The following is a 25,061-nucleotide window of genomic DNA, read 5'->3' as shown; positions in this document are numbered from 1 at the left end:
CTTTAATTTGGTATAATTATACATATGAAACTTTGATTGTGATTCAAATGTATACATGAAACTTTATTTTGATCCAATCATACACATAAAAAGAAATAACTACATCAATTTTTTTATATTAGATAAATATAATTATTTGTATGTAATATATAAACATAAAATGATGCTATACCAATAATTATGTCAATAATTTGTAAGAATTGGATCACATCAAAATATCATGTATAAAATTACACATCAGACCAATATCTATGTATAGTTTTAAAGTTTATCTCAAATAAAATAATATATTTTTGTCAATAACAATATCAAAAATTATAGAACTCTTTTGTTTAGAGTTGAATCACAAGAAATAATTTTAATGTTATTTTTAAATAATAAATATTAATTCTATTGAAATTTATTTTATCTAAAAATATTTATAAAGTTATAAATATTAATATAAAAACGTCTTAATTAATGGAAATAAATTTCAGTACACTTTGGCAAACTTATGGATAGCAAAAAAAAAAAATCGTACTTGATGGGCTCTATCATCTGACCCAATTCGATTGAGCTGGATTTTTTCTTCTTCTTAATATCAGATTTTGGGATGGTTTTTGGAATAATTTGCCTCAGCATATTTACCAAAATGCTCTTTATATATATACTATTAGTTTAAATATATGATAATAAAATTTATATTAATATTTGTATTAATATAATTATACTTAAAAAATAATTAATAAAATAATTAAAATTTATTATGGAAACGACTCGTTATAACTTGTTAATGTTTTGAATTATTATGTACTTAGCAACTCAGAGTTCGCATTTTTAGGCGTTGTGCTTCCAATGCACTAGTAGGCAAGTTAATTAATAAGATGGCTTATACTCTTGCTCGTAGTTGTATTGACAACTAATTACTTTAATTGTGAAATTACTCTTAGGTACATTGTCGATGTTTTAAGGAATGGTAATTTTAATATCAATCTCAATACTAACGAAATAGTATAATATATGTTCGAGTGTAATGGATAAGGTTGCCGGTTTAAATTAAGAAACTCTATATTTTATTAATCATTGCTCTTACTTTTTTAAAAATATAAAAAATAAAAATTATGGCATATTATGTTGGATGAAAGGTGAATGTAGCTTTGATTTTTCAGGTGGGGCGACCAAAGTAGATTAGATTAGAGTAATGGTTAGAGTGGAAATGTTGTTTGTGGGGGGTCAGCCTTTGTCCTCCAAGTTTGAAGACAATGATTCTTGGGGTTAGTTAAAGAGATCTGGGAATGATATGCCCTCCCATTAAAGTACTTGAATATAAAAGATTTCGAAGGATCGACGCAACCCCCCATCTTATCTGTACTCAGTCCCCTCGTAATATAATGTTTTATAAACTTAATATCAATGTGGGATCTAATTGATTTTTAATTTATCTTCAAAAACTATGTAATAATTGTTTGTTGGTGTGAGACTGCGAGTTATCAACTTATCACTCTTTTTATTTTTAATCTCTTAAATTTATTAAGTTAAATTCTATTATTTTTAAAATTTGATGCGATAAATATATTATCATACGATATGTCATGTCAATTTATTCTTTTAAATATTACTCGTTAAGAATTCAATTAATAAATTAATAACTGTCATTTGCATTAATACTAAAATTTTAAATTTCGAAAAGTACAAGGGCTTAGAATGACATAATTGCACAATACAACACTAATAATTGAATTTAACTAAACAAATTTAATTTTTACTATTTATATCAGGATTAAAATTTTAAAATTAGAAATATATATACTAAAATTGATTAAATTAAAGTACAAAAATTAAACCTATAACATCAAATTTCAATCCACGACAAGATGGCAAATGAGGACTTAATGGTACACAAGTACTTTATGACTACATCAAATTCTATCGATTAATCCATGCATAACAACATTTTAAAAAAAAATAGAAACAAAGCTAAATCAACTTTGATTATAAAACTTCATCATTTAAATATTCGATTTATTTACTTATTTATTTTGGCTATTGTACAATTAGAGAGTTAGTATAACACATAAAATAAGAATATACTCACGCCACAAACACGCATACTACGTCTAGTGATGGAATCAAAAATTTTTAAGGAGGTTAAAATTAAATTATATATTTTACAATAATAAAAATATAATTTATTATTTTAATAGTTTATATTTTATAATTTTCTTTATAATTTTTAAATAATTAAATTAAATTTTTATAAGGGAAGAAGGTGAGGTATAATTAGTTTAAAATTAACAACTTTCTTGTACAGCTCATGCATGCAAAGCTTAATAATATTTATAATTATAGAATTAATAAAGTAAGAATAAGAAATAAAGGAGCTTACTTCAAATATTCTGAAGATCTTTTGCCCCTTGGGTCTTGATACAGTAGGTGGGTGTTTAGGAACCTTCCCTTCTTTGTCCGACCATTTAATTGGTGCCTCCACTTTCACTTCAATGATTAATTATTTTGTTTAATGCCTTTTTTTTTTTCCATAATTAACAATTGGCTGTTGATGGTTTCAAATAGAGGTGGAAATTATATACTATTTTTTTAAAAATTATTAATTTAATTTAAATTTTTAACCATAATTTTTATTTTATATCCTCGCAAAATTTATATATTATTCTGAATTTTCATTCAAAATTTCTTCCCTTAATCTCAAAGGCGCAAGCAATTTATTGAATTACATAATTATAAAATTTGCCTCTAATATTTATTTCTTTTATCACTTTGATTATAATTAATTAATTAATTTAGTTTTTAACAATTAAATTTTAGTTAAATTATTATTTTACAAAAAATTGTTCGAATTAATAAAATTTAATAATATTATTGTGGTAGCCTATGCGATTATCAATGCGTATTTTATTGTTTACATAAATAAAATTTATTATCTTTTAAATTTTTATGAAGTACGTGTAGATTATTTATGAGCTATCATATTTCCGTAATTAAAGTTTTAGCATCCCAATCAAAATTTCATTCCAAAAAAGGAAAAATCAATTTAAAACTAAAATCAAGGGTCAAAATGATTAAAAAAACTAGAACTAAGATACAAAATAAAGAAATATTAAATATTAAATTTATCATTATTACTTAATTATAATTTCTTGCTTCTTTTAAGATTAGGGTATATAAAATTGAATTAAAAATTATAATCGCTTCCACCATTGATATTAGGATAAAAGATAATTATGTAAAAGGTCAAGATCATATATAATATATATTTCTACCCTACATTCATTACATACTTCAATTTTATATCATATTCATCGAGTCACGTGTTATATATTTTGATTATAATACATGAATATGGTTGTAGTAGCGTAAATTCACAAAGTATACTTACATTTATACTAATTTTAAATAAAATTTGCCCTCTAGAAACCATATAAAGTCTAACTAAAAGTAATTTATTAATTATTTAATTACATCTTTCTCATGGGGCACTCCATTCAAGTTCTAAATATTTTAGAATATCATATCCGGTCATAATATCCTACGGTAAAGATAGGCCTTCATTGTGTGAATGCAAATAAGTGGGGTTACAAAATATAAAGCTACAGTACCTTTCAACCCTAATTTTTAATTGAATAAACTATGCTTAAGGTCATTAAATTAATAGGAAGTTTATGTTTTGGTCACTCAATTTTAAAAAGTTATAAAATAATTATTGAACTATATGCAAGGTTTTATTTAAGTGAACAAACTATTGGAATGTATTTATTTAAGTAATTGAGTTGTTAAATTTTTTTTCTTTTTAAAGTTCGAGCTCCAAGTAGACTTGTCCAATGGTCTGGTAGCTCTCTCGACCCAATACTTGGACACAAAATTTTGCACTTACGGGTCGGGTCGGGCAGAACTGAATTTAATTTAAATAATAAAAAATTATTTTTAAAGTTAAAAATTAATTATAAAAATATATCAAATAGTAACTAGAAAATATGTTTTTATATTTTATTAATTTTTAATAGTAAAATTGGCTTTTTGGGCGTCGAGGGCCGGCTTGAAAAATATTTTGGAATCGAGCTTCAGCTCAGCCCATGGGCACCTCTAGCTCCAAATGATGATTCGACAATTGGTACAACGGATTAATACCCACCGATGAGTAGAAGAACATACCTTAGAGATCGAAGAAGAAAATTGTTTGAATTTTAGTTCGCAGATTCGTGACATTCAAAGTTTCATTAAAAAAAAAACTAAACTATAGAATAAAAAGGGAATGAAAGCTTTCGATTGGTACAAGCAGTGCAAACAGAAGAGGCCATACAACAACAATTTTAACATTTCAATAACTTAATTGAAAACTTTCAAATAGTTTTGTGACCATTTTGTAACTTTTTGAAGTTGAGTGATTAATACGTAAACTTACTAATAATTTAGTGACATCGAGTGTAGTTTACCCTAAATTTTAGTTAAAGTGAAGTTTTCTTATATAATATCACATGAGCTTGATATTTTTGCATAATACTTACAAAAAGATAAGTCATTTTAGTTAATGAATTTAACAACTTAAGTCAAAATTGAAATTATAAAATTGACCAACAAATGGTTGGAAGAAGTGTTCGTAGATGATTGAATTCACAGGGTACACAAAGTATGACACTAATAGAATAATTTCACCTAACAACTTTAACAATGATAATTTGTGTTATATATGAAATTTCGAAATTTAAAAAATATAAATATTAAAATTAACAAATTAGAGTACAAACAATAAATACACAACTTATACATAGAGTAACAACAGAATTTCTTCATTTGATTAACAGTGGCCGGTGAGGTCATTTTCCATAATTGCTTTAGTTTATTCTAAGGGGGAAAAAAATAATTTGAAAAAAAGAATTTGCAGAAAAGATTCTTTTTTTTTCCCATTGAAGAATGATCAATATCTCTTTCTTTTCTTCCATTATTTCTGGTGATCAACAGACAAAATTTAAAAAAAAAAGCTTTAATTCTTGAATAATTATCATTGAGCAATATGTTTCCTTTACACCAAAGCGATGACCTGGTGTATCAGATTTTCTCCCATACCAAACAACACAAAATCCCACAAGATCCGATCACTGGTCACACCGTAGTGGTGGAATCCAACCCTATAATATCAAATCCCACGGTGAAAAACCGCGGCCGGAAAATCTGTCATATGGAGGGCGGCGCCGGTAGTGATAAATACAAGAAACAAAAGCTACATAGAGAGATTGAACGGCAAAGGAGACAAGATATGGCTTCCCTTTATGCTTCACTTCGATCCCTTCTCCCTGGTGAATACATCAAGGTAAACCAAAAAAAAAAAAAAAACCTTTCTCATAACTATGTTAAATTTCCTGGGGTTTTGCCACTTTGTGAATAGTTGAAATTTTTAGGGAAAGCGGTCGATGTCGGATCAAATGAACGAAGCAGTGAATTATATAAAACATTTGGAGAAGAAAGTCAAGGACCTTGATGCTAAAAGACATGAACTGAAGAGAGTGTCTGACTTAGCAAGTGTTGGTTCAAGAACCAAACCAGCTGCTGCTTCAATTTCGAATCATTGTTTCATAATCCGACCATGTTTGATAGGTATTGAGATCATGTTCCGTTGTGGCGTTGAAGACCAAGATTTGTCTTTATCAAGAGTGTTGGCTGTTCTTGTTGATGAAGGACTTCGTGTTGTTAGTTGTTTTTCTACCAAATCAGAAGAATTTTTGTTTCATACCATCCAAACCGAGGTGAGTTTTGTTTTGTTTTTTGTAGAAAATAATGTTAGGGTTTTTGTTTTACTCATGGAATTTCATTTCATACAGGTTAATGATCCGACAAGTGTTAACATATCAAGGCTGCAACAGAAATTACCCCAATCTAGTGAAGTAACTAAAAATTAACCATTTATGTATTATTTAGGTTTCGTAGGGATTTGATCTTTTCACCATTGGCTTATATATATATTGACTTACTGCAGTGTTGGAGTTTTAATGAACAATATCAATGGAAGGAGAAAATGTTTTTATTTGGAAAATATGTGTATAATAATTTTTCTTCTAACTAAGCTTCTTTGCAGCATTGTACTGCTTCATCTGATAAGACCCAAAATGAAAGTGCCAAAGGTATAGCAACTTGGTTGGTAAGGTCAATGGTAAGTTAACATATAGATACTGCATTATTTTGTTTAAAAGTATATATACTCAAAAGTTTCTATTTGTTGGTTTTTTGTAACGATATTGTTGAGGGGGATAACCATAAACTATGAAAAGATTAGTATCCATGGATCGTACAATAGTCATGAAAGGTAACTTGTGATTACAAAGAAAAGTTTCTCTTTAGTTGATTTGAATCTCGAAAGAATTAATTCCTTAATAAAACTTAAAATGGTCATAGAAAATACTTTGTGGTTGTCCCAAAAAAGTATCTCTCGATTTGGAGTTCCTTAATAGAAATATTAGCTGTGAACTTTTGTTGATAGTGTTTTAGTGAATGAACTCAATGCTCCTGCTAGTTTTATATGTATGTTTTCAATTAATTTAACTTTGCTGGCGACATGTCACATTTTACCCCATCATGAAAGGTTATTCAGTGAGTTACAAGATGTTATTTGTTAAAATTATAGCTGTTATATTTGTTTTTTTATAGTATGTTCATAATATGCTCCATTAATTAATATTGTATGAACTTATATAGACCATCACTTACGTTATAGTAATTATGTATATGTATGTGTATATATATATATTTCATCAGTAACTTGAATAATTGGGTAATGTGTGGTGCCGCCAGCCAAGCTAATTAATGGAATACGCACTTACAGTACATACGTACGTATATATAAATAAATAGTATATGTATAGGAGCCATAAGGATCTTGTGTTGTTTTGATATTCCTCATCAATGATCTGTTCATTCATGAAAATTAAAAGAAGGTTCCAAGTACATGCTTTGTTGTTATAACCTCACCCATAATCTTGGCCAGCTCACCCATAATCTCCACCTTTTTAATTTTTATTTTTGTTGAAAGATCTGACAGCTCGATTTATAGGGAACAAAATCAAATCAGAAAAGCTATTTCAGGATTCATTGTTGTTATAATAATGAATTACTTTACATGCATTACTGCACATATACATGCTTAGAAGCATTCAAACTTTTTCAGCCTTAATGTATATATAGCACTTGGATGGATGGATATGGATGGATGGATTCATGCATGCATCTATATACGTCAATCATTGTTCTATGAATTGTATTTCACTATATAGTTTAATGCCTCCATCTGCTTTGCTCTTGGTTCTTGATTTCATTGACTCTGGTGTGCATATTTTTTATGGTTGTATTCTTTAAAGTTCTTTTAAAAATAAATAGTAAGTCTAATAACGTAGAATTTCTTCATAAACTCCACAGATGAAATTAGAAATTTATCATTTGTTTTTTTCAAAAATAGAAAATATAGAAAAAATAGGGATTAAAAAAATAGGATTTTTATTTTTTTGAGCTCAAATGGTTTTGCTGTCATTGTATCAAATTATAATAATATTTGTATAGTTATAAATAAGATTAAAATATAATGCATATACAAAATAATAATCAATATGATTTTATAATAAACAGACTATTAATCAAAATACATTTGGAAAAAATTTCAAATATTATTAAATTTAAACTAGAATATAATCTAAATTACACATAATATTTTGAAGTCTTAGGACCTCACTTGAGAGACTGAAATTACAATAGATTAATATAAGTTATAAATATTTTCAACAAGCAAAGTAAAATTATAAAAATATATAAAAATTACAGGCTTAATGTAAATTTGATACTTAAGTTTATGTGTTATTTTTGGTCTAATGTAATATTTATATTGGACAAAAGTTATATATTTTGGTACCGAAGATAACAATGTTAATTTTTAATGTTTAATTCAAGTTTTAAAGTTAGTTTGATGAGAATTCACAATTAACACTAAATTTATTCTATTAACAAAATCATTAAAAAATCTAATCTAATATCAATTGATTACAAGCAAAATGGTGTAATAAAAAACTCCCAGCTCATGTATGATCGACAGAGCTGCAAAAAACAGCAGTACAACCTACAAAGAAATATAACAACAAGTAGACTGCACTAATACAAATCACCAAGAAATAACAGATTACCAATAAGCTTTAAAAATGTGATTCTTGGATAGTCCAACGTTTGCCAATGAATTAGACATACCATTCTTCTGACTATTTGTGACCACAAACTTTATCTCCACTAAATGTCATAATCCTCCTTCAATATCCACAAATAAATTTCTTACTGACCATGGTCGTAAACATCTATACTTCAACCAATTAGAAACACTACCACTACAAGAAAACAGGGCTTTAGTGGCGTTTGGATAAAAAATGCCGCAAATATTATATATTAGCGGCGTTTGCAATAAAACGCCGCAAAAAATTCAGCAATAGCGGCTTTTTTGGTCCAAACGGCGCTATAGATCGAGGTTTTAGCGGCGCTTCTGGAAAAACGCAGCTATAGGTCGAGGTTTTAGTGGCGCTTCTGGAAAAATGCCACTATAGGTCGAGCTTTTAGCGGCGCTTTTGAAAAACGCCGCAAAAAATATATCAGTCTATTTATTATTTAATAGTCAAAGTCAAACGTTTGTCGGTGGCAACATCGGCATGCGTTATATAAGACTTTCAGTGAATATTGTGTGATTAGTTTCGTCGGTGTCAAAAATATAGAATTTGAGTAGGCAAGAGAAGATTGAATCAAATTGTAACGGATTCTCACCAATTGAAAGGATCTTAAAAGAAAGCGCTTTGCCTTACCTATGATGATATGACCAATATATCATATCTTGACTGATTCTTTGGATCCAGATAATCCGAAGCGATGAGTTGGTTATTAGTGCTATAGTTATTAGCTTATACTGTGGTCCGCCCATTTTTTTTGAATCCTAAGCCTAAAAAACCCAACGAGTCGCACACTAAGCATAGCAATTATATCAAATGATCAATCAAATTTTTATTTAACCTTATAGAATTTAGAACTGCTCATTTTTTTATTTTTATGTTCAATCAAAAAATCAAAGAATTTGTCATTGAAAACAAATAGATGGTCACAAGGATTGTCTTACATTTTAAGTTTTTTTTTTATTGTAATTGTATTGAAACAAAAAAAATGGATAACAATGGTTTTACTTTTTTGAATTTTTGAATATCTTTTTTTTCATTTCCGGGGCGAGGATTCTTATTTTCCCCATCGCCCATTTGTATTTGTTATGTTAGTGTTATAATTCACGTGACAGGTGATGTTTATAATATGTGAATCTTTAAGGGGCTTTAGTGAATTGTGTGGTAGTGTCTCTTGTATCATATCTACCTATCTGTTTATTTATTTATTTTAACAAAATTTGTAATAATTTGTTGCAGTTGTTTATGCTAGAGTTTTCAAGTGTAAACAGCAGTTATTGTTGAAGCTGACATCTATCGATCCGGTGGCAAGCAATTGTTTCTCATCATTTTTTATTAATTCATATCAATTTATATGAAATAGGAAAGTCCCGTGAATATATATGTATATTGTAACACCCCTAACCCGTATCTGCTGCCAGAATAGGGTTTCAGAGCATTACTACCATTTACTGATCACTAAAAAAAATTTAAATACTTACCGATTCAATGCATCATATAAATAAATATATTACCATTCAATCAACAGTTTGACACTTGTATAAGCATCAAATAGCAACATTGTTAGTATACTTGCACATATCTCATATAAATTCAACATTGATATATCTATTTTCTCGACATATCGCACTTGAGTTTAATAATAGTCTCAACTTACATAATTTCCTTGTATCAACATATAAAAGATAATCATATATGTACATGTCATGAAACATATCATGCTCTTACTGTTTCTTCATAAGCATATATCATTCATTTCATTATATCAATATTTCATGCTCCATCATTTCCATAAATTTTATGTATATTTATTCCGGTAATAGCTTATATCAAACTTAACATAAATTATATTCCATGTACTTATACTTATTTCGTTTATCTATATTCATAATTATTTCATATAACCATTCGTCATCTGATACATATTACCTGGATATCAATTATTCAACAGATGTTAGAGCGTCTCCCATGCACGGTCTTATTTATCTTTGACATGATGCCATAGTGTCTTTGAACTATGGTGTTACTCATTTTCTGTCATGTTGCCATGGTATCTTTCAACCATGGTCTTGTTCATTTCATATCACGTTCCCATGGTATCTTTCAACCATGGTCTTACACATTTCATATCAGGTTGCCATGGTATCTTTCAACCATGGTCTTACACATTTCATATCAGAGAGCACACTCCCGCAAACCTCATCCTTACAGTGGGATTACCAGTCCAGGCTAAATCCCCTATAATATAAACTCATAGAGTATTGTCGGGATTACCAGTCTAGGCTAAATCCCCTGCAACGACAATTACTCTAATGAGCTTGGATCTGAATTACCAGTCTAGGCTAAATTCAGACCCTAATTCGGATTACTCGTCCGGGCTAAATCCATTTTACACGTATTTTTCGGGAGGGCTATATCAGATAGGATCACCCGTCCTGCTAGATCCTTTTACCGTCAATTCCTTTTCGAGATCCATCGAATTTTCCTTTCATTCAATGGGATTTATTTTCAATTTATATCGAGTATTATCAATATTTCATCAAATATCATGAATTGAACATTCAAATCATATTTTCATCACATAACCACATATTTCAAGTATTTAAAATACAATTCAAGTTACACAAACTTACCTCATTACTTGTTTGTGTTTATAATTTCATTAATCCGATATCTTTTCTTTTCCACGATCAAGTCTCATATTTGAGTCGTCCGAATCTTTATAAATAAATTTGATCATCATTTTCATTCATTTCATCTTCTAATGCATTTAATTAATGCTCTAGGCAAAATTACCATTTTCCCCCTAAACTTTTAATTAATGACGATTTCGTCCTTAGGGTCAGGAAAATAAAATTCTTGCAATTTAATCCTTATTTCCAGCTATTATTCTCATATATATATTGATAACAGTCCATGAATTCTATAAAATATCAGAATTTTCCATAATTTCAACACTTTTCAATTTAATCCCTAAAACATGTTTTCCCCCGATCTTGAACTAAATTAATAATTTCATTCAATTTTGTAATTTAAATAATAAAATAACCCATTTCATGCAATTTGGTCATTTCTGACATTTTTACAAAATTACCCATAAAGTTTTACTTTTATTCAATTTAGTCCCTAAGCCTAAAATATGCAAATTAGCCATGCTTAATGAATATTCATATATGTTTTCCTCCTCCTCCTCTCCATTCCACATCCTTCATTTATGTAGCACACTTGTAAGTAACATTATCTATAATCTTTATTATTTACTTTTATGAATATTTAAGCTGTCCATCTGTGTCATAGTCACTAAATTATTTATATCTGGAGCTATAGGACTCAAAATTAAGATCAGATAATTTTACTTGAAACTAGACTCATATATCTTCTTACCATAAAATTTTCAAAATTTTTGGTTTAGTAAATAAGTACAGTTTATTCTTTAAAGTTACCCCTATTCTGCTGTCTAACAGTTGTGACCCTTCTTCACTAAAAATTAATTATCTCCTTGTACAGAATTCGAATGATATTCATATTTGTTTCTATTGAAAATATACTCATTCAGGATTCTAAACATATAAATTTAAGCCCCTAATTATTTTTATCCAATTTTTTTATGATTTTTCAAATTCAGAACAGGGGAACCCGAAATCATTCTAACCTTGTCTCACAAAATTCATCATATCTCATGATTTAGAATTCCATTTCCTACATAATTTCTTCTATAAGAAACTAGACTTAATAAGCTTTAATTTCATATTTTATTCATCCTATAATTAGATTTCTATAATTTTTGATGATTTTTCAAAGTTAGACTACTGCTGCTGTCCAAAACTGTTTTAGTACAAGATATTAATTACCATGTTATAACATCCTTATTTTCTTATTCTACACCATTTCTAATCACTTTCTCTTATTTTTTTCTTCACTAACATATCAAAAACATAGGACCTTATGTAAGAAAACTCTACTATAACATTATTTCCATGCTTTATCAATAATAACAAACTTAAAAACATATTGAAATCTTGATGTACTTACCTTTTCTTATTGACTTCAATCTTTAACTTGATTTTTCTCTCTCCTCCAGCTTCGATTTCTTGAATCCAACTTGATATTCTTGCTCCCCATCATCTCCTTGCTATCTTTCTCTCTTGATGGCTATGGAAATTCTTTCAATTTTTAGGTGAAAATAATGAATTTTTGGTGGAAGGACTAAATTGTAAAGAAAGCAAACTTCTTTTCTTCTTCTTATCTTACGTTAGTTTGCATGGGAAAGGAAATGTGTTGATAATTCTTCATCTTTCCTTCCTTTTATACTAAATAAATAATAATATAATAATAATAAACATCTCATAAAATATTAATAAAATAATATTATCTAATTAATTAATTTAAAATATCATCAACATAATCATTACATTCTAGAATTCTCTCTCTTACTAATTGACCATTTTTCTCTTCATGATCTTTTAGAATTCCATCATTGAGTCATCACTTAATTTAGTAAAATTGCGATTTAGTCCCTCATAATTTTTTTACCTATTCAATTTGGTCCTAATTCATCAATTTTTCTTGGTTTCTAGATCATTCCACCCTTAAAATATTTGCACCATTAGTCCTTCAAATATTTTATATTTACACTTTAACCCCTTAAATTTTGAGTATTTACTCTTGTGCAACAAGACTTTTCTCATCTTTGCAATTTAGTCCTTTCTTGAATTAATATATCATAATATACTTCTCAATATTGACATCACTCGAAAATTCCCTTTTTGTCACTTTATTTCCTTATTTTACTATATCACGGATAATATTTTACTGTAAAAATTTTCGGTATTACATATATAAATAATTTTTGTACGATATACTTAGAATATTGGTGACAATTATTATTATTATTATTATTATTATTATTATTATATGTTAAAGCACGTTGGTTTATGATGACGCTTAACAAAATATGTTTCTTGTTTCACCTGCTGCCATTAAGTCCAATTTTAAATTACAGATATAATAAAGCCGAGTTGTTTAATATTAATGAACTAACAAGAAATATATATAATGTTTTCGATTTTTTTTCTGTCTTGAATATTAAGTAGCATATATATGAAATTATGAACTTGAGCTTGCTTGATTTGTTCCATATGCAGGACAAAGCACTGCAAGAACAGAATATCAAAAACAAGAAAGATTGATATAAAGCTTTATCACTCCTATCAATCACTTACCAACTCCTTGATCACCATGTTTGCCAAAGGTAAAGTCATTGATTATATACATAAATTCCTCAAAAGATAAAAGAATACCAAAAATCTCAATATTCAGCTTGCTTTTTTCTTTTTCCTGTCATGAACAGACAAAAAATGTGATGAAGATGATTGTATTCTCACCTACCAGGACAAAGAAGGAGAATGGCTGATTGCAGGCGATATTCCATGGGAGTAAGAATATTTTTCCTTCCTTTTCTTGGTTCCTTACTCTAGTTTTCTTATTACAAGCAACCTTTGCGAATAATAGTAATCATGGAAGGAGTACAAGAAAAAAAAACATAAATTTATCCGGCATTTATAGACATTTGCAATCCTTTTACATTATCTTCTCATAGAAAAGAACTTTAATCAACTTAACATATTGGACCAAATTTTAAATACATACGCAAGTTAAGTTTAAAATTGAATTTATGAATAGAGTGTCTAAATTTGGATGAATTAATGTTGGTTTTGCAGAAATTTTGTTAGGAGTGTGCAGCAAAGGGAGATAGGTAGGAACTGGGGTTGAACATTGGAGTTTGATGGGATTTGCAGTCTACTTTTATAAGCAAAATTTACTAGTTTATACCAACTTTAGTACTTTGAATATCAATTGTTCCTTCCAATAAGTACGTAGTTTGTAAAATAAAATAAAAAAAGAAAAGAAAAAACATGTAAAATGAGTGAAGTAGTCGTAGATATTCTAAAAAAAAGTGGACTTCAACACTGTTAAATGTTCTCTTGTTGCTTTTACTAGGTTAAGAAGCGAATGAAGAAGCCTATCTACCAATTGGACAATTTCTACCAGAATCATTGGAGGTATATCTTTTCTACCTTCACTATAAGTTTTGTGCTCCATTATGTGCTTTATTGCATGCTGGCTGATCTTTAAAATGATGTTAAGGTTATCCTCTTTTTCATTAGCAGACATCATGCAATATTTTAACTAATTCTATTAGCATTTACCATATGCTTTTTACATGAATCCATATGATTTTTGGGTTTTATGGAAGTTTATATCTCTTAAACTGGAATAACAACCATCAGTATGAATTTCTATTAATGTCCTCTAGATATGAAATCAAATTGTGTTGAATTATATTGTAAAACCACCAGAAAATGTTTGTGTCCTCTTAATATCAAACTCTAGAGTCTAGTATCCAGGCACCTCGGTGTGGATAATAGATTATAACTAGATTTATCTGTCAAAGTGACGATGTATCTGATCATTTGGTTTTGCATCATTTAGATATTGAAGGTGCGGCAGAGGATTCAATCTTTTCAAGCTGGAAAAGCCGAGGCTTAGCACTTCTTCAAGTGGAATGTTATTTAATGTTGCATTCCATGGTCATTCATCTTAGTTGGAACTTGAATTTTTTGTTATGGAAATAGGGTTTTGTAGCTGCCTTGTGTACTAGCTTTTTTAACCATGTTGGTTAATTATTACGAGCTTTGTAGTGTTAATTATTACTAGTTTTGTAGCTTCTATTATTTAAACATAATATTTAAATTCTAAATTTAAATTTTAGTTTTAAAGTTAAAATTTTAATAGAAAATTTATTTTAATTAATATTTTTTTATTTATCCTTAAAAGTATATAGTTTAAAGTTCAAATTTCAAAAATAAAACATAATATAATATTTATCATAAAAATAAATATTATTTAATAAAATTTTTTAAAAGATATGTTCTTTAGTGGTGTTTTCAAAAAAAGTGCCGCTAAAGGTTATGATTTTTAGCGGCGTTTGCGGGAAAAGCGTCGCTAAAGGTCATGGTCTTTAGCGGCGTTTGCGGGAAAAGCGCCGCTAAAGGTCTTGGTCTTTAGCGGCGTTTGCGGGAAAAGCGCCGCTAAAGGTCTTGGTCTTTAGTGGCGTTTGCGGAAAAAGCGCCGCTAAAGGTCAAGACCTTTAGCAGCGTTTTTTTTTAAATAAACGCCACAAACTTTAGTGGCGCCATCTATAGCTACGTTTTTTGCGGCGCTTGTAAAAACGCCGCTAAAGACCTTAAAAAACGCCGCTAAAAGTCAATTTTGCTGCGGTGTACTCAATTCAAACTCTATAATCAAAGGAACTTTTACCTTCCGCATCAAATCAATAAAAATCACTGTTGCAACTTTAATAGCCATTACTACCACTTGCTCCACTCAAGCACCACATTTACCCAAAAAAAGAGCCGAGACCACTCCTTTTTTTCCCTGAACACCCCTTCACAGCCCGCAACCTCCTCCACAACAACTCCAACCATGTTAAATTTCAACCAACCCGTAGGAGTAGGATCCCAAACACAATCCCTATCCCTTCCCAATTTTCTGCCTGACTTGCAATCCTTAGGCCGTCCCCACCAATCAACCTCTGAAAATATACAATCATGTACTGATCTAGCCCACATCAATGATCTCCTTTTTGATTGAAAGACTAAAGAATCAATTGTAGCCACCGACCTTTCAAACACCTTGTTTCGAACTAGCCGTATTATCCAACACGAAGCTGCAATTACCAATAACTGTAAACTCTTTTCAATACCTATCAACTTCATACTCCAACACACAGAATAGAATTCATCAACATTTGCTACATCCTTCCATACTAAATCCCACAAGCTAAAAATGCAAGACGAGAAACTTTTGATAAACAAACATTCAAAAAACAAATGGTTAGTATTTTCGAAAACTCTATCACACCATGGGTAGCCCCTATTTGATGAATCAATTTGTATCCCATGGCTTATCAAAAAATCTTTTGTTGGATTGCGATTAATCACCAACATCCACAAGAAGTTACGCACCATTGGAGGAACTTTTAGACTCCAAATTCTATTAAACAGGAATTCAACAGCTTTCATTCCATCATAAGCTAGCAATTGCGATAACTTTTTAACTGAGAATACCCATACCTTGTCGTGAATCCACACTTTACGATCCATTACCTCATCATTTAGTTGACAATTAATTTTCACCAAATCAGCTCTAAACCTGAATCAAATACTAAAAAATTAACTGTTATTTTTTAGTACAAAAATATATAAATTTTATTAAATACAAATATAGAATTAAAAAAATTAACACATATACTACATTAAAAAAATCAATAAATATTATTTATATCACTGTTATTTAAATTCTTTTACAAGTTTAAAAATCAAACTAAAACCACGTGTATTTTCCAGAATTAATATTATATATATATATTTTCCAAAGCTTGAAAAAGCTGAGTCCACCTTTCACATCATGCTTAAAGCAATGGGTGCCTTGTCCATGAAACTTTACCATTATTAGTTATGGCCAAAGTTTTGGTTCTTTTTAAGTAATTAGTTCAAATTTTATCAACTATAATCATGATTATGATGTGTGAACTGTGAATATGCGTATGTATAATATAAATAAAATTTATCTCTTTTTATTTACTATACTTTATATTAATTTAATTTTTATTATAATAATCCTAACATATGATAAATAATGCACATGAAATATGTATAATAATTAAAATTAAAAAATTAGATTTAATTGTGTATTATTATGTTGTTATTAATTTTAGTTGGTGTCGAGTTAACTTGTAACATCAAGTCAATCAAATATATTATTAATATTAACAACTAATGAAAGTAATAAAGTGTACATAATTAAAATTAAAATGTATAAATATATAAAAATAAAAATTTAACTAATTAGTAAATTAAAACTTTTATTAATATAATTAATTTGGATTACCATCGTATGTATATTTTTAGTGATTTTTAAAATAAAATAAAATAAAATAATTTCTAATAATATAAATCATTTTAATTACGAAAAAATATTTTTATAATTTAACAATTAAATTAATAATTTAATTTAGACTAATAACAATTTAATAAAACACTTAACTAATAAAATAATAGTATAAGTTTTAACTTTCCGAGAAAAAAAAGGTTAGAGCAGCTTTGAGTCCTTTTCTAATCATGCATCTTCTAATATCAACACGTGTCTATCTATAATCAAACCAGGATAAAAGTGATTGTAAAGAAGAAAAGAATCAATAATAATTTGATAATGTTGAGTATTTTTTAATTTAAAAATTATGTTAGTGAATTTAATAAAAAAATTTGTGATATTAATAAATGGAGTAAAAATTTAAATTTCAAAGATAAAAAAATTTTAAAATATAAAATCAAAATATATTTCAATTTTTAATTTTACAAGGTTAACATAAATCTTTTCGGAGTTCTAAAAAAATTAAACTAGACAAATAAAATATCCTGAAATTATCATCAGTCAAAATCAATTTAAATTAATTTCATAACTAATTTAAACTAATTTATATAATTTTAAAAAATGAATTTCAACTATATAGTCAAATTAAACCAAAAGAATAAAAAATAAATCACATTGTTGAACATATTCTTGTCCATGGAACGGATCAGTATCTGCCTTAAAAGTGAGAAAATTTTGATAAAAATATAGATAAAAAAATGAGTTTGAACAAAAAAATAATGTTCCTTTAAAAAGTAGTTCAGGTATTGAGTAAGACTTTTTTGCCTAGGTTTGGCCCGACCCAAATTAACAAAAAGACAAAGAAATTGTTATTTTTTTATTGTTTTGCTATCATTTCACTATTATGTTTGTTATTGTTTAGATATTGTATAACTATTGTTTTATTGTTAATTTTGTTACTATTGTATAATTTTTAATTTGTTTTCAATTTGTTGGGAAATATTTATTTTAATGTTTTTAGTATTTTAGATGTATTATATTTTTATTTTTATATAAAATTATATAAAAATACAATTCTAAAAAATTATTTTAGTTTTCCATTTAATTTTCGCTTATTTTAGCCATTAAACTTGAATTTTTGTCAAATCACTCAAAATGGATGGAAAAGTTTATTGTTTTTAACTTTACTAATGTGACATACATGTGGATTGTCACATAGACGACACAACAATATTTAATTAAATTTTTTAATTTAAAATATTTAAAAGATATATATTTTATAATTATTTAATAGTTTTAATTTTTTAATTTATAAATTTTATATATGTTTTTGATGAATTTTAAAATTTTAAAATATTAATTAAATGTTGACATGCCATTTACGTGTCTATTTATGTGTATGTCATATCAACAAAGTTAAAAGGGTTTATGTTTCCATCCATTTTGGATGATTAAAAGAAAATGTAAGTTTAAAGGTTAATTAAATGAAGGATTAAAACGAATTTTTTAATTAAAAGGTTAAATAAGTTATTATACATTTTAATTGATGGCGTATAGTTTTTTATTATTATTGTAATTGATAGCGTATTATGAAAAGATGTGATCACGAATTGAGTAGAATTCAATTGTAGCCTTTCGTTTTCCCAATGATAGTTTTTCTTTTTTTGAAGTTCCAATTGAAAGAAACGTCTTTTTAATTAGTTTATTAGCACAATTACAAGTAGATATATAAATAAATAATAATTATAATTTTTTAGGAGGGCTAAAATTTAATTATGAATTTTGTATAGATCAAAATATAAGTTAATTATGTATTAATTTATAATCTTATCATATTTAAAAGGACTAAAAAGAAAATATTTCATTTTATGGAAACTAAAATATAATTATTATATAGTAATTTATAAAAGAATTGAATTAAAAAAAATCAAAATACAAATTTACTACACAAATTAAAAACCATAAGTAATCATATATTGATTTTGTTTACATAAAAATTAGGAAGAATCATAATCAAGATTTAGGGACCCTTGACTTTTTCTTTCATGCTTTCAATACGAAGAACAATAATATTATTTTATTTCTTCAAATACAAGGCTTATAAAACTAAAGGCAAAATCCACATTATATATTTTGTTTTCTTTTTCTTTAATTCAGGTTAGGTGGCTTACTTATCACCTTTACACATAAAATAAACACCTCTAATTAAATTAGTATTATGAATTAATTGATTATATAAATACTATTATTATAATGATAGTTTTATTTATTTTAGTTAAAATAATTAAAAATGTGTTAATAAAATTTATATAAGAAATTTTTATTACTTCACCACTAATCTTTTAGATATAATATAGGGATATAAGTTATTCCTGGTCGATCTTATATACTTGATTGAGGATTATATTGTAAGGAATCTTCAAATCTTAGGCCCCATTCAAAGATCTCACACCCTAACCAACGTATCCCCCATAAAACTTGTCCCCATATCTCAAATCCCCAAACCCCAAATCTCTGAAAAAAAGTTGAAACAATCAAACACAAGGGAATTAAAAAACAAAAAAAGGGAAAATGAATGCTTCACCAAGTCCATAACCGTGTTTACACCTTTACACCAAAGCCATGGATGAGTTGTTCTTGTTCCAATTTCCTTCCATTCCCAACCCTCAAAATGAAACCCCACAAGATAAGGTGTTGGATTATGTTGTTCCCATGGATGGCAGTGGCAATACTCATCTGTATAGCAGCATGGGAAGTGGAGCAGCAGGCAATGATGATGATGATGATAATGGTGAAAAGAAGAAGTTGATGCATAGAGATGTTGAAAGACAAAGGAGGCAAGAAATGGCTACCCTTTATGCTTCTCTTAGAAACCTTCTCCCCCTTGAGTACATCAAGGTGATCAATTTGCTTAAATCTTTTATGAAATTAATGGTTTTGGATTGTGAGTTTAGGGGTTTACCCTTTTCTTTTTGGGGTTTTAGGGGAAGCGCGCAATATCAGATCATATGAACGGGGCAGTGATGTACATAAAATATTTGCAGAAGAGGGTTAGTGAACTGAGTTACAAAAGAGATGAGTTAAAAAAGGTGTTGAATTCGACTGGTTTTGACCATGGGATGAGCTATGATGGAGCTGTTTTAAGTACTGCTGTGGTTCACCAGTCTTTGGATGGTGGTGTTGAACTGGTGATCAGCACTGGTTTTGGTGCTGGAGCTTTGACCTTATCGAGGGTGTTGGAACTATTGGTACAGGAAGGACTTGATGTTGTGAGCTGTGTTTCTACTAGAATCAATGGAGGACTGGTTCACACTATCCAATCTGAGGTATAAATTGTTCATTGACTCTTTAGGGTTTCTGGCTTTTCTTTTAGGTTAAATTACGGTATTAGTCACTGTATGCTTTGTGAAAATTATGGATTTAATCCTCATATTTTAATTTTGTCATTTAGAATTCTGATTCTCATCAAACAATAACTATTAAATTCATTAAATTTTGTTATTTTCAAAATCTAATGCAATAAACATATTATATGTCTAATGCTATATTAGCTTGTTATTTCTAGTTACTAATTAATAATCCAGTTAATGGATTAACAACTGTCGTCATTTGTGTTAAAACTAAAATTTCAAAATACGAACAATATAAAGACTTAGAATGATGCACTTAGAGAATATGAACTAAATCTATAATTGTACGCATAGTACACTATTAGTAATTGAATTCAACCAAACGGACTTAAACGTTATTATTTGAGTCAAAACTAAAATATCAAAACAGGAGCTAAAATTAATCAAATTAAAATATAAATATTAAATTCATAACTTTCCTAATAGCAAAGTTTAACCTTTCTTTCATGGTTTCTGAGGTTGCTAATGAAGTGCAAGCTTTTATATAGGTCATTGATCTGACATTGGTGGATCTCCCTAGGTTGGAACAGAAACTGAGTGAAGAAATTTCATCCTTGAATCGAATTTCTTAGCTAGTAATCCATGTATGCTGTTGCTCATTATTAGTATTTGGGTAAGGTTTGGTCTTTTTCCACTCAGTATATTATTATTATTATTATTATTATTATTATTATTATATGTGAATCTGATACGCTCCATTTCATTAATTTAGGATTTCTTTTACATTCATTGCATGTTATTCAACCAGATTAATTTCATTGTTAAGCCAAAACTTTTACATTCAAGTTTATTATAATTCTTTTTATTTTAAGTGAGTATTTTTTAATTTAAAATGTTAAATTAGTAAATTTAATAGAATAATTTTAATATTTAAATTTTAAATTCCAAAAGTAGGTAGACAACATTTATAAAAATAAAATAGACAGACTAAATTCTGAATATCTGAAGAGTACAAAGATTTAGAACATATTTTAATCTTTTCTTTTTATATATAATTTGCCTCTTGGTATAATTTTTTAGGTCTGATTTCTATATAAATAAAATTTTCAATATTTGTTTGTAAATTTTCGATAATTTATTTTATCCATTGATAATAATTTATTATTTAACATTTTCATGCTAATACCTTTCTTTCCTTTTTTCCCCTCTTTCGTATGCTTTATTTTTTCAATAAATTCTCTTTTAATTTTCAGGTTAGTTAAATAATTGATTTGCTGATTATTATATCTTTAGTTAATCATCTTTACTTGATACAACATATATATGTGAGCGTTTGTGATTATAATCACATGCATGATTATTGAGCGCATCACAATTGAATAGAAAATGCTAATTTATTAGCCTTAATTCAATTAACATAATTACACAATTTTAAATTTTAATAAATAGATTTTAATTATTATAAAAATATCAATAATATTTGAAGGAAAAATTTAAAATCAAATTATCGTATATAATACATAATTCAAGAAAATATCCAATAGTATAATTATTGATAAAATTAATAAGAAAAATAAATATACTAAACTATTTTATCTAACACTCTTATCTTTCATATTTGTTGGGCTATTCCTTCTCCAATATTAAACATATACTTCTTGCCATCATTGGATGGTATATAGGGATGACAAAACCTGAACCGTCCGACTCCATTTGGATCATTTTTTTTAAAAGGTGGATGAGGGATGAGGTAAGGTGAATTTTTTTGGAACAATAGGTATGAAGCGATTATGGTAATTGCTTGGCTCGCTCCACTATATGAAATTATCATTGTATCTGTGTATATATAACTATTAAAAGGATAAAAATGCAACAACGTATTATAGAAAGAAAAACACATATAGTTTATGTTTAAATATTTTATAAAGAATTATAATTATAAAAGATTGAGAATATTAAAGATAAGTATAAGAAATTGAATTGACACCGAGTGGTGTGGGGTGGGGATGGATGCATATAAATTCTATGAAGGTGATAGTAGTTTTCAATATTATATATCTATAGTGGAGTGAGGTGGGAGGTGGGAGGTGGAGCGGAGTGTGCCAACTATGGAGTGGTGGTGAATTTAGCAATATTTTTCTTTGCGCCATTACATTGCCATCTATGTAATTTAGTCAAATTTAGTATAAACCATTTATAATAAATATTATGTAACTTAGTTAAATATTTAGTAGATAAAATGCACGAGAATTTTATCTATTGTCAATAAAAAACTAAATTAAAATACTATTATTATTGTATAAAAATGACTTTTGGACTTAAATTGTGTATGAGTGAGTTTGGAGAACTACAAGGTAATTAGATTTAAGTGTAATAGCTTGTAATTACTTGCATAATTACTCTTATTTTAACTTTTCCTAATAATTAAAGAATATAATTGAGGTGTTCCAATTACCCCAATTAAATGAAACTCGCTAATTATAATTATTAGCTAAACATACCATATATATAATTATAAACACTTACATTCAAATACAATTATTAAGTCACTTTCTAGACGTACCCTTATTGATTTATTTACCAATATCATTTAGCATATAACATATGCAAATATCATGGATGATGTTTGATAACCAGGCAACAAGCATGTCTCTTGACAATATCAAAACTTAGAAACGATAGAAAGAAATGACATCCATTTGGTAAAAGTATCATGAACATCTTGATATTGGGAGTTAAATTGCATTTTGCATTCTCTACTTAAAAAATGAGCAAATTAGTCATTATATTTTATATCAAAGAGTAAACTGCTGTTTTTATTAAAAAATTTTGTTCATTTCTACTGTTAAAAATTGATCCCTGTAAGTAAGCATGAGGTACATATTCTCAATGATATCCACCAATTCTCAATGATTACCAAATTGACAAATAGAAAAATATTACATCATTCGAGCCCTCAACTTAAAAAAAAAACTGTAGCAACAATAATAATATAAACCGAATTAATACTCAATCATCATACTCATAAATTTTTAATTTTATAAAATATGACAACTTTGGGTGGCTATTGGCTAATCACAATAATAATATAAACTGAACAAATACACAACCATCATCTTCATAATTTTTTAGTTTTATAAAATTTGGCTACTTTGGGTGGCTAATCTGATTTGAGATTATGGTGAACTTATTTTCAAACAAGATCTTAAAATTAGATAACTACTCAAGCTTAACTATATGAATAATTTCACCAACTCAAATCATTTTTCAATATTTTAGAAAAGGGAATCTGAAAAGTTAAAATCGGAACTCCTTAGCAGTTAGCACAATCTCAATGACGTTGCTTTATCTAATTTCTTATATAATTTGCAATTAGTGCTTGCTCCTCCATACGGAACATGCAATGTTACGTTGCATAGGTAACTCTATAATCATAATTGATAATATGAATTAGAGTATTTTTCATAAAAAAAAAAAGAGATCAGAATATTCGTAACATCGAATTTGTACTAGAGTTTGGTTTATACGATACACATATTAATTGTACATAATATATAAAAAATTTGTTATATTTTGTAAGAAAAAAATATTAATTGTTTCGATATTTTAAAGTAATAGTTGAATATGTAAATTTAACAGTATGATCTCTTTGGCCGGAGGTGTGCATGCCGGTAGTGTTGTCCGGCTGATTCGGACTTCTCCTGTTGGCGGTGTCTTAGCAGCTAAGTTTCTTTCAAGAGTTGAGTCTGTGTGCATTAAGGCCCATTGTACTTTCACACTTTTGCTTATTGGGCTATTTTTGGGCTTGTTTGTTATACCCACTATCTTTTTTGTTGGAATTTTTTAATTAACAACCAAGAAATTAAAATTATCAAATCGGTATAAAAATAATTTTAAAAAATTATTTGATACACTATAAAAGAAAGTGTAATAAATGTATTCAGAGCAGCTCAATTAAATTTAATTGGTATGATTTTAATTTTTATTGTAACATTTCATTGATCCCATTCATACCATAAACTTTGTAAGTCGAGTCAGTTGGTTAGAGATCATCAGCTGGGCTAGCCATCCCTATAAGTCAGTGACCAGTTTTCTAGCCCCTGCAATCGTTGACAACATTGGGGCACAGTCCCAGAGGCCTTGTTATATTTCAGGAGGGTGCCCTAATAATCTAATTTCATAAACCAGTACTAATACTAATTAATACATTCTTTTTAGGAAAAAGAAAAGGAAGTGCCAAATGTTCCTATCCAAGTGAAAGCAACAAGTTCAAAAAAAGGAAAATGCTAATTGAAGGCCAGAGCTATGATACTTTTACCCAATTAATGATACCAATATATAAGTTGGTTTAGGGTATATTAATTAAAATTCCTTGGGGAGTCAAGGCCTACCTGCCTTCCTCGGATTTGCCTCTGTTCAACCCCATTGTATTTGCCTTGAAAATTACTAAGACGATGCGGCTTGGCAAGCGAACGAGCGTCAGGCAGCTTATGTAGCAATACTGCGGGACTTGGATGACATGGTTCAAGCTAGTTGTGCTCGATGTTTAGATGGTTCCTTTGATGCACTATTAGTCAAGGGCTTTTCCATAATCGAAGCC

At 28.1% G+C, this 25,061-nt stretch overlaps 2 protein-coding genes across 2 annotated transcripts; both read left to right on the top strand.

The window, feature by feature from the left end:
* Nucleotides 1-4,772: 4,772 nt before the first annotated feature.
* LOC108478475 (transcription factor bHLH118) lies at nt 4,773-6,022 on the top strand. Its single transcript, XM_017780935.2, has 3 exons — nt 4,773-5,302; nt 5,391-5,735; nt 5,811-6,022. The coding sequence occupies exons 1-3, from the start codon at nt 5,006-5,008 to the stop codon at nt 5,886-5,888; spliced, it is 720 nt and encodes a 239-aa protein (XP_017636424.1). The 5' UTR covers nt 4,773-5,005; the 3' UTR covers nt 5,889-6,022.
* A 13,487-nt stretch (nt 6,023-19,509) lies between these two features.
* LOC108478923 (transcription factor bHLH36-like) lies at nt 19,510-21,237 on the top strand. Its single transcript, XM_017781377.2, has 3 exons — nt 19,510-20,009; nt 20,096-20,437; nt 21,010-21,237. The coding sequence occupies exons 1-3, from the start codon at nt 19,734-19,736 to the stop codon at nt 21,091-21,093; spliced, it is 702 nt and encodes a 233-aa protein (XP_017636866.1). The 5' UTR covers nt 19,510-19,733; the 3' UTR covers nt 21,094-21,237.
* The last annotated feature ends 3,824 nt before the right edge of the window (nt 21,238-25,061 follow it).

The sequence above is a fragment of the Gossypium arboreum genome, chromosome 12, assembly GCF_025698485.1.
Source record: "Gossypium arboreum isolate Shixiya-1 chromosome 12, ASM2569848v2, whole genome shotgun sequence".
Taxonomy (NCBI): domain Eukaryota; kingdom Viridiplantae; phylum Streptophyta; class Magnoliopsida; order Malvales; family Malvaceae; genus Gossypium; species Gossypium arboreum.
The sequence above is the reverse complement of the archived record's forward strand: the minus strand, read 5'-3'. Positions and strand labels throughout refer to the sequence as shown.

Coding starts and splice junctions, on each gene's coding strand:
- LOC108478475 (XM_017780935.2), top strand. CDS start 5,006: ATGTTTCCTTTACACCAAAGCGATGACCTGGTGTATCAGATTTTCTCC. Junction 5,303..5,390: donor TCCCTGGTGAATACATCAAG/GTAAACCAAAAA, acceptor TGAAATTTTTAG/GGAAAGCGGTCGATGTCGGA. Junction 5,736..5,810: donor TTCATACCATCCAAACCGAG/GTGAGTTTTGTT, acceptor CATTTCATACAG/GTTAATGATCCGACAAGTGT.
- LOC108478923 (XM_017781377.2), top strand. CDS start 19,734: ATGGATGAGTTGTTCTTGTTCCAATTTCCTTCCATTCCCAACCCTCAA. Junction 20,010..20,095: donor TCCCCCTTGAGTACATCAAG/GTGATCAATTTG, acceptor TTGGGGTTTTAG/GGGAAGCGCGCAATATCAGA. Junction 20,438..21,009: donor TTCACACTATCCAATCTGAG/GTATAAATTGTT, acceptor GCTTTTATATAG/GTCATTGATCTGACATTGGT.